Source organism: Egretta garzetta, unplaced genomic scaffold (assembly GCF_000687185.1).
Source record: "Egretta garzetta isolate BGI_Z169 unplaced genomic scaffold, ASM68718v1 scaffold393, whole genome shotgun sequence".
NCBI classification, from domain to species: domain Eukaryota; kingdom Metazoa; phylum Chordata; class Aves; order Pelecaniformes; family Ardeidae; genus Egretta; species Egretta garzetta.
Genome location: NW_009259238.1, coordinates 629,948 through 644,158, shown reverse-complemented (window position 1 = coordinate 644,158; position 14,211 = coordinate 629,948). Strand labels below are relative to the sequence as shown.

The following is a 14,211-nucleotide window of genomic DNA, read 5'->3' as shown; positions in this document are numbered from 1 at the left end:
CTTGGGCCCGCTCAGCCTGGCGCAGAGGTGGCCGTCCCTGGGCTCCGCTCCGCTCGGGGCCCGCCTGGGCCGAGGGCTCCCCGGGAATGGCCTGTGTCAGCTTCGGCGCCTCTCGGAACGGTTCCTCTGGCCCAGCCTTTCCGAGTGATGTTAAGGAGCAATTTTACGATATTTTGTTGGTGTATCTCTGGGAAACATAGCAGGTGGAGAGGTAAACTTTTAACTTGTACATTCAGAGCAATATAGCTGACTGCATCCCAGGGTTTATGTTGGTTTGGGTTTTTTTACACTTAATGTGAGTGCTGAAATCAGTATGAGCTTTATGAATGTGCCAAATCCCTGAAAGACATCTATTCAAAAGTCGCCAGGAGCCACCCAGATTTACAGTACTATTTCCATAGAGCCTGTTGTATTTTAAAGCATAACTGTGGTCAGCCAAGCGTATTACCGTATTGTTTATTTCAGGTATGTGGGCACATTCAATGACAGTTCAAGATTACCAGGATCTCATAGACAGAGGATGGCGAAGGTAAATTTTAAAAGAAAATAACAAAGCTGTGTTGTCAGTTTAGATACAACTTAGAATCCAGATTTAAAATGTAGGTCTGTGAAAACAGTTAACTACTTTCCGTAAGTCATTGAAATAGAACTATTTGTCCAGTGCTCTGCCATGTTGTCTAACGTGACACTGTCGAACAGGAAAATACTCGGTTGTTTTAGAAGGGTAGTATTGTAGCAAAAAGCTGAAGAACTTACTTCTTGACTTTTGTTACTCATCATGTAATATTTTGATACTTTACAAAAAAGGTTTTCTAGTATAAGCAACAAAAAATCAATATGTATTTCTTACTAATTTTAGAAGTGGAAAATATGTCTACAAACCTATCATGAATCAAACGTGTTGTCCTCAGTACACGATAAGGTAAGAAGCTCAAAATAGACTACTGTAAGTGATTTGACTGCTTCAAATATTTCAACCAATTGTGTTTACTGCTTTAAAAACAGAATACTTGAAAAGTTTATCTACTTTTACTGATACTTTGAATACTAAATATATGTTGTTGGGTTTGTGCACAGGCACATCAGCGGCTCTGTGATGTTTTCCTGTAAGCAATCTGAAACGTGTGTACCCTTGCCTTTTGCTTCTGGGTGGCAATCCAAAGCAAGAGTCCTATGGTTGCTCTCTTGCTCACTGGTTGCGGGTGAACCAGTATGCCTGTGCCCCACAAGCACCGCTTTAGTAGCCCCAACAAGAGAGGCTGTCAGCTGAATAGGTGTCAGTAATTCTAGGTACACCTTTTGGACATTAATGGTTAATATCAATGCTGTATGTGTAAGATGGATAGGTGAAAAATGCTAGTGTATTAGCCTCCTAGGAAAGCTTTTTTATGTAGTGCTTGAGGTGACCTTGGCATATTTCCATAATTACAGTGATACACACACAAAACATGCCATAAAGAATGATACTATGCAGTACAAGGCAATATAATTTATTAACTCAAAAGTGTTCATAAAATATTTGACCAGTTAATTAATATAGGGGAACTTAAGAAATAATTAGAAGTTACATATACAGTGTAATTTTTAAAGGGGTTTCTTAACACTTTTTTCTGAAATAGTTTTTCCCAAAAGAAATGGTCATAATTTTTTTCTTTTTAAGGTGCCAGGCTTTGTGTTTTCAGACCTCCAAATCTCATAAGAAAGTTCTGAAGAAAATGTTGAAGTTTCTTTCCAAAGGAGATGTTTCAAAAGTAGTCACTGAAGGTAAGGAATTTTTAATGTTTGAAGACCAAGACTGGTGTTTGAAAGGAGGATCAAGTACCTGCTTGAGTGATCAAATGGCCAATACTCTTTGATTTTTGTATATAGACCCCTTTATAAAGGTCTGGGTAGGCTGTGTCTTTACAGTGTGTTTTGAATCAAGAGAACTATGTAGCCCAGAGACCCAACTGTGCAGCTGATTTGCTCTGTTGCAGAATATGTTTCCTTACTTTTTGCATAGACTGGCTTATTTTCTTTCTCATCTCTGGGCACATGCTTACTTCCTAACTGGCTGCCATAGAGAATTAGACCCCGTTTTTACCTCTGTCATAAAGACGATAATCTAGAGAGGACTAAGCAGGACAGTGGGTGGCAGAGAAAAGGAAGAGCAAGGAGGGAATGGAGGGTTTTTTCTTCCAGGTGACTGAACAGCCACACGTTATCCAGCACCAAACCCAGCTATTCCCAGCAGTGGTGGAACTTGTTGTGTTGGTTCTGAATCATTATAATTTGCCTCGTGTATGTGTGTGTGTTAGGTTTTTTGGATTTTTTTTTTGCTGCGGTTTGTTTGAAGTTATGGCATGAGATTAGTTGACTGCCCCATTTCAGTGGAAAAAATAAAACTGTTCTTGGAAATGAGTTCGTGATAGTAATTCAGGATCATAAAGGAAGGTTTCTGTTCTCATACTATTGCAAACAGTCACTTTCTGCTGGAAAACAGTTGTAAAATTGGAAATGAATTAATTCAGTATCAATGTTAATTGTGCAAAGCGTGAGCTGCGGTGGTACAGGGAGAATTCACTCATGCAGGTTTTAATTCTTTACAGAAGAGCCTATGGATTCCCGTATAGAGGATGCAGTCACATGCGGTTTTGCATATGAAAGTGCATCTCACATCAGTCAGGCTGAACTGACTCCCTTGAGCGTGGATCATGCAGAGAGGGTGGAGAATGAGGATGAGGACGCAGGAGAAACAAAAGAAGAGGTGGACGTGCAGAAGGTGGAATCGGGTTCTCTTCAGATATGTGCAGATAAAGACACTCCAGTCCCTGGAGAACCATCACGTTCGGCTAAAATTGTGCATGCACCTAAGCCAGGTAGTCAAATTTCTGCTGGTAATTGGAATATGCTATCATGATTTCACCTGTTGTTGAAGTCCTTTTTATCTTGCCTAGAAAATCAATAATTGTTTCTTTTTGCTCCCTATACTCTTCCCCATTTATGGAATTACAGTGTATAAATTGAGAGGTGCTGCATGTTCCTTTTTTTCTTAGCTTTAACTGAAAGTTGTGTTGATTTTCATTGTATTCCTTTTTTTTTTTTTTTTTGTTTAATTATTAGGAATATGTATCTACAGCTGATAGTTTTCTGTATGCTAGTTAGATTGCAGTCAGATAGGTCAAGGTGATTGAATCTCACCAGGCATTGGGACTGGTTTCCAGTTTGGGATACTTTTGTGTGCAGAGTAAGATGTGCATCCAGCTTTCCCTTTCTTCTAGAGGATGTGGTGACTCGGGCTGTATGTACCTTTGAGGTATGGCTCATAGAATCAGAGAATATCTCGAGTTGAAAGGGACCCATAAGCATCGAGTGAGTTGGGCTCTCTGGGTGTGCAAGACTAAGAGTGGTTGCAGCTCTGGCTGGTGCTGCAGGAATACTAGTTACTGAGTTGGGTTAAGGCTTAACCTTGTTTTTTGTGCAGCAGTGGGAAACCAGTTTAAGACCCAAGAAAAACACCTTAGGTATTGTTTTTACATTTCTTCATTTCTGCGAGACATCTTGTTGAAATACAAATTGTGTCGTTTACACCCTATGAATACACGCCTGTGAATAACTTGTTTAAGACTATGTATTTTTTACACTTTTTTATGCTTTCAGAGACTGTTTGCCACAGATCTAACTGGCATTGGAAAATATGTTCGGTATATAGTGGTGTTGTTGTTTTGTGAACTTAAAGAAAATTATATAGCTTTCTGCTGATTTAAAAAAGTGCAGATTCTTCTGATCCTCTATAAAGAATGACATTTTCTCGTTGAGCCTTTTTTTATCTGTTTGGGAGCTTGCCTTATTTTAGATTTTGGCTAACTTTAGATTAGAAAAGCAGTGTCACTAGGTGATGTGAAATTACCAGAAACTGAAGTAATTTCTCCATTTTTTTCTGGTGTAAACTTAATATTAAATTTCTGTAAGGAAGTGCAGTAAGCATGTGCAAGAAGTGAGGCCATCTCCCTCATTTTACTTCTTAGGCGTTTATGCAGTGCTGCAGCTCTCATGTGCCAAAAACTGAAGGTAAATGCTTATTAATTTCTACAGTTTTGTGTGAAAGTACATGGAATATTGGTGGTGGCATTTTTAATAATATTAATAGGATGGTCACTTTTTTCAATATGGAAGTTGTCCCTCAGTCAAACTTTTGTATCTATCGTAATTGTAAAGATTTCTGAAATGCTGCCTTTGGGCTGAATTCACACATGAAATATTTACCCTGAAAAGGGTAATCTCATTGTCAGTCATCTGACTGGAATGTTTTTCGTGTGATAGCTGTTATGGTACCCCTTCCTGTGGCACGAGAGCCTGGAGTCTGCGTCTGCTTGCAGCAGCATTAAGCGTTTTGCATAGCTTGTTGTGACACCGTAGGTCCCAGCTGGCGGGTGATCCTCTGCCTGGTGCGATCATGCAGGGGGGTCCCAGGGTGTCCCCAGGGAAAAAAGAAGTGCTGGAAACTCCTGGTACTGGGACGCGCCCGCAGGGTGCTGTGGGTTGCCTCTCCTACCGCTTCTCTCGTGTCCTGGCTGCGTTCTTGTGGGACACGGGTGCTTTCTGGAAGGAAGATGGTAAGGGGTGGATGGATTATTGCCAGGATAATTCATTTGACCAGCAGCCTGCACTGGAAAAGTAGTATTGCTGACCGTCTCTCTGTGGCCCAAAGGTTGCAGATAAGGCAGCCTTGTCTTACAGGTCGTGTTTCCAGTTTTGCATAGCTACTACAGTGGCCTGTTCAGAAAAACAAAGGGGATGTTCTGAATTGCAGTTAGCTGGTGCATGGTGAGTAATGTTAGTTAAAATCCTAGCGGAGAGTTTCTGCGTGTGTTGGGACGTCATACTGATTTCACTCACCTATTACATGTTGTGCCAGTATTTATGAGAACTTCAAAGCACTTTTTCTCTCCCAAGGATTTTTGTCTCCTGTGGTGTGGCTAATTTAAAATAAAATAATGTTTTTTCCTCAATGAACACTCATTCCGATTGGATCAGGTTTTCACCAGCTTAACAAGCAATTTTGCATCTAAACAAAAAGGAGAGTTTTCAGAAAGGCTTGATCAGAAAACCAGTAGTGCTGTGTAGAAGCAGTACTGCTACACGTTCCTGGAAAACTACTCCAGAATTTTTAAGACTGTATTTTATATTTTGATTTTATAAAATGTAGTCAAAATTTTTATAGCCCTTACATAGTTTATGGTTTATGTAACTTGTATTTGTTGTGCAAATTTTGAAAACACTCTTGTTTTTATAACAATTGATGACAAACTTTGGGTTATGTGAACTTCATTTTGGAAGCAAACTAAGTGGATACTGACAGCAGATGGCAGTCTTGGGTAAACTATTAGTGTAAACCTGCCATTGTTTTGAAAAAGGTGAGGTATGGTCTTCAGTTATACTATGAATAACATTGGGGAAGACTTGAAACACTGGAAACACAGGTAAAGAAAGCCTGAAACGTTTGTACTCTATTTTAGAAAACAGGGATTTACTTTTATAGAGGGGAAATAGGCACTAGTGTGCTTTCTTTCTGGAGGTTTTAAATGAAATATAAAAGTGAATAATAAATGCACCAGCGAGCTTCTTTAATTCATCCTTAATTTTTTTTTTTAAGGGTATGTGGTGTCACAGGTCAAATTCAGTTTAAAATTGTCCAGATAGAAAGATGTTTAGTTTTTATCTTGGGAAATGTAGACTTATTCCATAATAAGATTGTTTAATTGCATTTTTATTCTTTTATAAACAAAACAGGTCATTGTCTTATAGGAATAATGGGCTGTTTCTGCACAGTTTCAGATGGAAAAGGAGGTTTGGTTATGTCTGTATGCACGTTCATTGTTTTAAGAAGTTCTTCTTGCTAACTTACAGCTTATAGAAGATATGAGACATGAAACAGATCCTGATACAGATGAAGTACTCAAACATTCTTCAAATGTTTCATGAGTATTTTAAATAAACCCTTCCTCTGACTTGTTTGCCCATGGACAGGTCACATAATGCCTGTAATTTCCTCATAATATTTGTCCTTTTCTGGTGAACAATTTTAGATGTGTGGATGAAACAAATACACAGAAACCTTAGCTGAGAGGTGAGAACGCTGAATAATAAAGCCTGCAGCGTGATTGTAGGGTGCCTGAAGAGTGCCAGCGTGGGTTTGGTGCTATGAGCTCCTTTTCCAAGTCCCTGAGATGCTCTCAACATTTCAGCTGTTGGGGAGTCTGCAAGGCACAACCAGACTGGGACTTTCTGGGTGAGCCATGAAGAGCTTGCTGCTAAGTTCCCCTGGGAGGGCACTTACAAACTCCGTAAATTCGCTATGGTACGCACATTAAAAAGGAATAGTTTACAGCCTTACTGATACTTGAAAATTGATCCCAATATAAAGTATTTTGCCAATTTCTATGGTGTATCTATTCATAAAGAAAGATGCAGGCAGTGGCTCTGAAGGCTGAGATTCTTTGCAGGTGAAGTGACTCTTAAGCATTTCAGTGAGCTTTTAAAATTAGCAGTGCTCTCACCGTTTCCAGTTTGAAGAAGGGTATCACTGCTCTCATCGTCCATGGGAACGTTTGAAGCCAGCAGAGGACAAGAAAGATGTCATTTTTGGCTAATAAGTTACTGGTAAGAAGAAAGAGGAGGAAAGAAAGCTCCAAATATGTTTTCACAGGAGTTCTGGAAAAAACACAATTTCCATGTAATTTCCAGGCCTCCAGGAGAGTGAAGTGGGATAAGCCGTAGTTAAGTCTGGGTCTGGATTCTTCTTTATTTCTTACAAAAATTAACAGAGTTGGAAATGTGTCTTCTCCCTAATGCTTCGAATGAAAGCACCTCGCTGTTCAGGGTACTTTCCCATCTGAAAAGCTAAATCTTTCACAAGTTGCCAGTGTGTCTTTTGCAAATACATGGAATTCAGGAGAACGCTAACGGCATAGAAGACTTCTTCAGCAGTTTGCCATAATAGTTGTTACAGTTTTTGTTCTGAGCAAGATACTCTGTTTCCCTATAGGGGAGTAGTTTTTTCCACTCTTCCTTACCTTTTGACTTTTTTAATATTACGGCTCTTTTTTTGGCCTCCATCTCATCTACCACTGCCTTAAAAAAAAAAAAGTAATACAAAATGGAGAATTAGAGTTACTTTGTATTACATTAGCTGGTGGCTGATGAAATTTTGAGTGTGATTTTTCTCTCTGTGGAACTCGCAACAGCAGCTGCCAGGCTGAGACAGGTATTCCTTGAAAACTGATTATTTCTGCCCTGCTGTCCCTTCCTACAGCTCTTACGCAGTTTCTAGGGTGAGGTACGGGGTTCAGTTACTTGCGTGTGCTGCATGGACTAGCCAGCAGTGATGTATAGAACATAAGGAACGACGAAAGGCAGCACTGAGTGTTAGGGAAATGTTTCTTGCTTTTTGTCTTTTTGTAATTTTTACAAATTTGAATATATGGATTTACAGTCAGTATTGATGAAAAGAATACTGTCTAGGGAAACTGCTACTTGTAAGTAGGTTACTTGTTTGGTAACCATCCTTTCAGTGCATTTGGTGGGTGGCATGGGGACCAGCCATCTCTTTTTTTGTTTCTTTTAATTGTAGAAAATTCTTATTAATTTTTCTAGTACTGGCATTTTTATATCTTTACTTTTTGTCTTGTATTACTGTCCTAACTATAAAATTAATCTCATCCCTTTGTTGACGAATTCGGACCACTCTACATATTTACTTGTTCATATCTTTGGATTTATATTCCTTTAAAACTAAGTTCTTGTCATACTAATTACTGTTTTCCATGCTGATCCATTTGTTTTCTAGGTTTGACTTTTCTTTTAAGTAAATAGCATTTCACAAATAGAATGTTACAAACAGTTCATCTGTTAAAGATGAAGGTAAATTGATAAAAGTGAATTAGTAAAAAAAGACAATCAATATCATTTTAAGTAACAGTGTGAGCTCATGTAGCCTTCTGCTCTTCTTTTACGTGACATTAGTAGCATTGGCACTGGTGGTGCTGGCATTGGCAGCATTTCTGCGTACCGCATAAGGATTCCAGGTGACAAAAAAATAAATGCTTTTTTTGTGTGTGTGTGTGTGTGTGTATTCTACAGGAGTCTGTTGTGTAGCCACCTGGGTTTTAATGCAGTGGGACAATTCTCTGAATTTGGCTGAGGTTTTGTGGTTGTGGTTTTTTTCCTTTCAGTATTTCAAGCTGATCCTGCAGCTGTTTGGATGCAGTACACCATCATACCATACATTAAACAGGAGCTTTTCTTTGTTTCTGAGAGGGGGATGTGGCAAAATGATTTAAGGACAGACTTAGCAGGAAGTCTTTTTGTTTTAGTTCTTAAAGATATCCTTGGCTCTGGAGTAGAATCATGGTCAAGGTGTTTCCATATTAAAGTGCTGCATTAAACAGCCGTAGAGGAAAAGTCACTGCAACTTAGCTTGGCATCAGGCGTTGTCAGTAGTTGTAAATGGGAAAGATGTTACGTTCAGACTACGGTCTGCAATTAATGGTGATTTTAACCATTTCTTTTCAGTGATTGTGTAAGAACTACCTATATGTTGCAAAATGTAGTGTTTAATTCTTTGCTTGTGCCCTTGCAGGCAAAGGGGCTGATCTAAGCAAGCCACCGTGTCGAAAAGCAAAGGACATACGGAAAGAAAGAAAACTGCAGAAGATCCTTCAGAACCAGATGTGCACATTTGAAGGCTCTCCACTTCAAGCAGGAGATCAAGTTTTCCTCTTGCAAAACTCTAAATCTAAACCAAACCAACCTAAAACCATTGAAGACTTCATTTTTGTCTCTTTACCTGATGATGCAGCGCACAAATTAGAGGTAATTTCTCATGCACTGTTGTTGGAGGCAAATTAAAGAAAAGTCTAGTTAAAGAGTTTTTGAAATGCTTAGGTGTTTAGTATCTGTGACTTTATGGAATGGAATATATTGGAATATATGTGGTACTGCATGATAGGTACATGGTGCAGCTCAGCTCTGTCACCACAAGAGGGTAATCTTGCACTTGCAGTCAGTCGTAGCAGAGACCAGTACAGTTACCCAAATAACTTGTAAATTGATTTCATACGGTGTGACTTGAAAGTGAAAGACTTTGAATTAATTGAGTGGTGAATGATGAGGGAGATTCAATATTTAGTTCTGCAGTATATAAATACTTAATCTATCTATGCTAATGTATCTTGACAAGAAAGCAATAACTGTTCATAAAATTAAACAGATAAAAAGATAGCTGCTCTTTATAAATGTCATTGAGATGTGTTGATGTCTTTGGAAGCCATAGAAGTGATGGTATAAAATTTTGCTTAATATACTGGAAGACTTTTGGACTTCCTAACCCATAAACCTTTTTTTTTTGTTGTTCCTGGAAGCTGGAAAACTATCTGAATTTAAGTATTGTCCTGGAGTTGCTATTATCAATGGTGGTATTGGAAGATAAATTTTTAACATTCTTTTCGTAGTTATTCAAAGAGGTAGTGATGTTGACTTAGAAGATTCACCCTGAATAACTGACAAGAAGCCATGAAATTGCTCCATCTCACTAACTCCTCTAGATTTTCTGATGAGTTGTATAACAAAATTATGATGGCTTTGTCTGAACATCTTCATTTAGCAGATGCAGGGAGAATTAGAAAGAGGATGGTTCCAACAGTGTTTTACCAGATTGTCTTTGCTCCTTACTATGGCTGTCAAGTGTGGTGTGGGGTGGTTTTTTTTTTTTTTTTGGTAGATCAGAACCAATGCTGTTTGTGAAAATAAAACCATACTGAAAATTAAGTGTTTTTTGAAATGAATATGTTCTTAAATGTGCTCATGCGGTAGCATTCTTTTGGTTAGGGAGCAATCATTTTTACTAAGAATAATTTTTAATTTATAGATTTTTTTAAAAAACAATTATTTTATTTTTGTGTAAGGGTGATGGTGGACAGATAACTTCTTATTGCAATTAACTCATAATTTAATCTGGAAACATTATTTTGTCTTCCTTTCTCAATTTGAAAAATATCAAGAAATTCCCTTGGGATTATTGCAAAAAAACATAGTTTTTATCTAAAGAACACAGATACAAGTCTTCCAAATGCATGGCTCCATTCATTATTTTTCAGTATAGTGTACAACTACAAGAGAAGATTTTAAAAATAAAGAAAATCTCTCCAAAATGTCAATCTGCATACCATTTGTTGTGCTGAAAATTATTTGTGTAGTTCTTCTATAGACATTTTAGCCATCTTAATTTGTGGTTTGAAAACCTTGTATGTTATTCAGTGTAAATATAAAAGCCTTGAATAGCCTAAATTGAGCTCAAGAATTGGAAGGCTATTGGCCAATATTAATTAAATTGTTAGGGCCCTTGTGCAGGAATTCAAAATTTTTCTCTGTTGTGATATTTGTATATGTATAAATATATAGTTATTGCGTGATATTGTAATAATAAATGTTTTTGACTTCTTCTGAAGGTGAGGGTGGTGAGATCATCTCCACCAAGTTCACAGTTCAAAGCCACATTTCAGGAGTCTTACCAGGTCTATAAACGTTACCAGATGGTTGTTCACAAGGACCCACCTGATAAACCAACTATAAATCAGGTCAGAAGGCCAAATGAATTTTATGCAAAGTTCAGCTTCCCCTCCATTTCATGTGTCTTGTTTCTAGGAGAAGCAAATGTGGATTTTATATCCATGTATCCATTATATACTCAGGAGCATGTAAAATACTGGATCAAATAAAATCAACGTCTTGAAAGTGCAAACTCTTTTGATATCTCTTTGTGAGTGCCACAAATATGTGATCTTAATTGCAGACAGAAAAGTTAAGGAAGTTAAGCAGGGATGCTATGGGGTAAAAGAGGGAGAGGATGAGGCTTTTGGAGATGGTTATTGTGGGCCTTATAAATACAAATCTTACAAGAACTAAAACCAGCTGGACACTTACCCTGATAACTAGTGTTACTGGCTTTGGTTTGAATCCTTCGTAAGGAGGAACAAGCATGATCAGGGCCAGCACGTGAGTGAAGTTTTCTAAACCTCTATGTTTTCAATTAAAGCCCTTCAAGAAGTAATCAGTGCACTCCATCTAAATTACACGTCGTTACTGCTTCTTGTAATGATCAGGTGGTGTGTAATAGTTAACTGTCAGACATATTACCTCTCTAAAGGAAAAAAATTCAGGCATTGGGAGAAAAAGTATACGTAGCAAGACTATGTAATTGCTAAACAGGGGCGGGTGATGTGCTGTTAAAAAGAATACATTTAAAAAGTCCTTGAGACTGTACCATGAAAATAAATTTTGTGGTTGATTTGTTAGATAGCTTGGTCAAAAAATAGGTCGAACAAACTGATGCTTTGAAGTGTTCTAGTGTTCTGCAGTTTTTATTCTTTAATGGAAGTATTGACAGTCAGTTTAAGCTTAGTGTTAGTTGTCAGACTTTCCCCTGTAGGAGGATTTTCTTGTTAGATGTTTGAAGTAGAAAACTGACTTCAGAGGCTTTGAAGTGGATCGGAGGAGATCTTTCACTAGCCTTACCTTCAGAAGCATATTATCTGATTATATGCACTCAAAATAGTATGCTTGTATTTTCCTTGCTCTGAAGGTGAGGTTAGTACCTGTCTCCTTTGAAGACCCCCAGTTCAAATCATCCTTCAACCAGTCAGCCACTTTATTTGCCAAGTATCAGATGGCTATACACAAGGATACACCTTCTGACTGTGGCGAAAATGAGGTACAGTTCACTGCATGCACCTTTATGAACACTTTTTTTTTTTTTTTTTTTTAATGCACAGTTAAATGATGGGAAATGGTGTCTCTTAGAGTGATTCTAAATATTAAAATATCAGAGTTTCCATTTGGGAGGGGAAGCATTGTGGTTTTTAGCAAGCTTCTGTTGCAGGCTTCAGCCCGGGGGAAACTGAGCTGAGGAGAGAGGGATTATGTACCATCATAAGCAAACCCACCAATGTTAGTAATGAGTTAAGTAGAGTTTGTACATGATTTGTAAAGAGGTCTGGGACTGAGATTTCCACTGGAAATGGGATAATGGTATGGAAGTGCTTCTTTGATGTTAAAGCATCTTCTGCTTTAAAGCTGTTTGGTACCTTTTCCACATTTCTCCTGAATTTTTTATTGTCTTGCTTAATTTAACAGGTGAATGTTTTAAAAAACTGTCAGTTTTATTTGCATTTAATTGCTAAGCATCCCTCTCAACTAGAACTCACCTTTGCAGTAGAAATAGTGCAAAAATATTCCTGCCAGCTGATTGTCTGAGATTCAGTGAGAGTATGTTGTATCTTAAAGCCTGCTTTTAAAATGGTGTTTACAGGATGCTAATCCTAATCTAATAAATTTAAAAAAAAAAAAAGTACTTGTAGCGTTCTAAACAAGCAGCTATTCTCCATTTCTCTGGCAGGTGGCACAACATTTTCATTAGCAGAATTAATAAACCTGCTACCTCAGATCTGTTGTTTCTATCTACTGCAAATGTAAGACTTCAGTATTGATCAGCTGTCTAGCCAGACTTTTCTGTTCCTGAGAGCAGTACTTGCAGAAGTGATACCTAGCAAGCTGTGGCTGCTTTCCAGGTAGAATAATAAAACCACATAATCATTTTTGGCTTTAGTTCAAAAGAGTGTAAGGAGAGCTTTTTTGTGAGATCTCTGTAATGCTACTGTGAATGCCGTAAAATTTATTCCACTTTGTTTTGTAAAATAATAGGACTCATAACAATAAGTAGTAGTCTCTGCTCTTTTTATAATTACTGACATAAATTGAGTTAATTATAATAAGGTAAAAATTGGAAACATGCCAGGAAAGATTGAGCTATTTACTAGATTTGTACCGGGCATTACCTAGCCTGATTAGGGACTTGATTTGTCTGCTACAATGAATGTATTTCAGCCCTAGTGCTCAGATGTAGCATATACTCCACCATGCTTTTGCTCTGAAAACCTTGTTGCTGCAAAGAGGGTGGTAAGAACTTCATATACTTACTTATTCTTTGTTTAAAATTATGGATTTTTTTAATGCAGTCATTACATCATGAAGTATCAAGAGCCAAATCACAATGGCAGTTTGCAGCTCAGTTCTGAACAGCAGTTAGCTCTCAGTTCATCTGACCTCTGCTTGGGTCAGAGCGTGTGGTTTGGTGTAGACTTGGGTTTGATGGCCTTCATCACCCATGGAACTTATGTTTTTAAACTGAGGGTGTCCAGGGGAGGAAAGCTTATAAAGATGCATTAAGGACAGTTCCAGTTTCCACCACCTTAAGGTGTAAAGTCTCATGGGAATTGCTGTTGAATAGGAAGGAGATGGATTTAGGTTCATACTGCTAATAGTTTAATGGATTTTCATCCTCCTCTTTTTCCTTGTTACTTGCCGTAGGTGTTCCCCTATTCTGCCTTCTCTCTCTTGCATCATGTTTCTTCAGGCTTAGTGTAATATTCCAGAGGAGACGTCAGATCTTCTCTGAAGCTTCTAGTAAATGTAAAAACTTGAACTGATGCTGATGGCTTTTAATTTAGGTCCTTGTTTAGCACTAGTAAATTATCTTGTGTGTTCACGTGACTTGGGCTAAGAAGGTCTTTCTATTCACAGTTATTAGGCACTAAAGCTCTCTCACTTCAATCAAAAGCATTTTGTATTTGATCCCTGCAGGGAGTAAACTGAAGAATACTTTACACAAAATGTATTTTGATGTAGATTAGAAGCCTTTTTTTTTTTTTAATACTGAATTTGTATGGGAGGAGAACTATCTAAGTCACTTTCCAGAACAGTAGATACCAAGTAGGGTAAAACTGATCCAAGTTACTGAAAGGAAGGGTGGAAAATGCTATTTGAAAGATCTCAAACTTTGTCGTCTTCTTTTTCAGACTTTTTAACACATCATACAGACATTATGGAGCCAAGCAGTTCTTTAAGTAAAGTTAGAATGCAATTCTGTCCTATACGCAGGGCTTTTTATCAGGGTAGTAACGAGTCTGCTTTAGGCTTTAAATTGGCAAACATCCAGGAATTTTTTTGCTCTAAAAATTAAATTTAGTTTTTAATCTGTGCAAGCTAATATATCTGTGTATGGTAGGTGAACCTCCTTTTCAGGGAGATTCCTGCACACTTTTGCATTTGGGAAGTTCCTAGTTTAGGAAAAGTATGTAATTTTATGTTTGGCTGCACACTTCATATTCAGAAACC

General features: G+C 37.9%; 1 protein-coding gene across 4 annotated transcripts in view; it reads left to right on the top strand.

Moving 5' to 3' along the window:
• Positions 1-89: 89 nt before the first annotated feature.
• Positions 90-14,211, top strand: part of ATE1 (arginyltransferase 1) — an 85,655-nt gene continuing 71,533 nt past the window's right edge. For 2 of the 4 annotated variants that reach the window (XM_009635946.2, XM_035891565.1), the window contains exons 1-7: positions 92-211; positions 466-529; positions 860-922; positions 1,661-1,764; positions 2,589-2,858; positions 8,621-8,853; positions 11,621-11,749. In XM_009635946.2, the coding sequence (XP_009634241.2) occupies positions 148-211; positions 466-529; positions 860-922; positions 1,661-1,764; positions 2,589-2,858; positions 8,621-8,853; positions 11,621-11,749 (927 nt within the window). In that variant the 5' untranslated portion in view covers positions 92-147. Of the gene's footprint in view, positions 212-465; positions 530-859; positions 923-1,660; positions 1,765-2,588; positions 2,859-8,620; positions 8,854-10,487; positions 10,617-11,620; positions 11,750-14,211 lie in introns of all 4 variants that reach the window. The other 2 variants (XM_035891563.1, XM_035891564.1) reach the window with 2 other exon arrangements.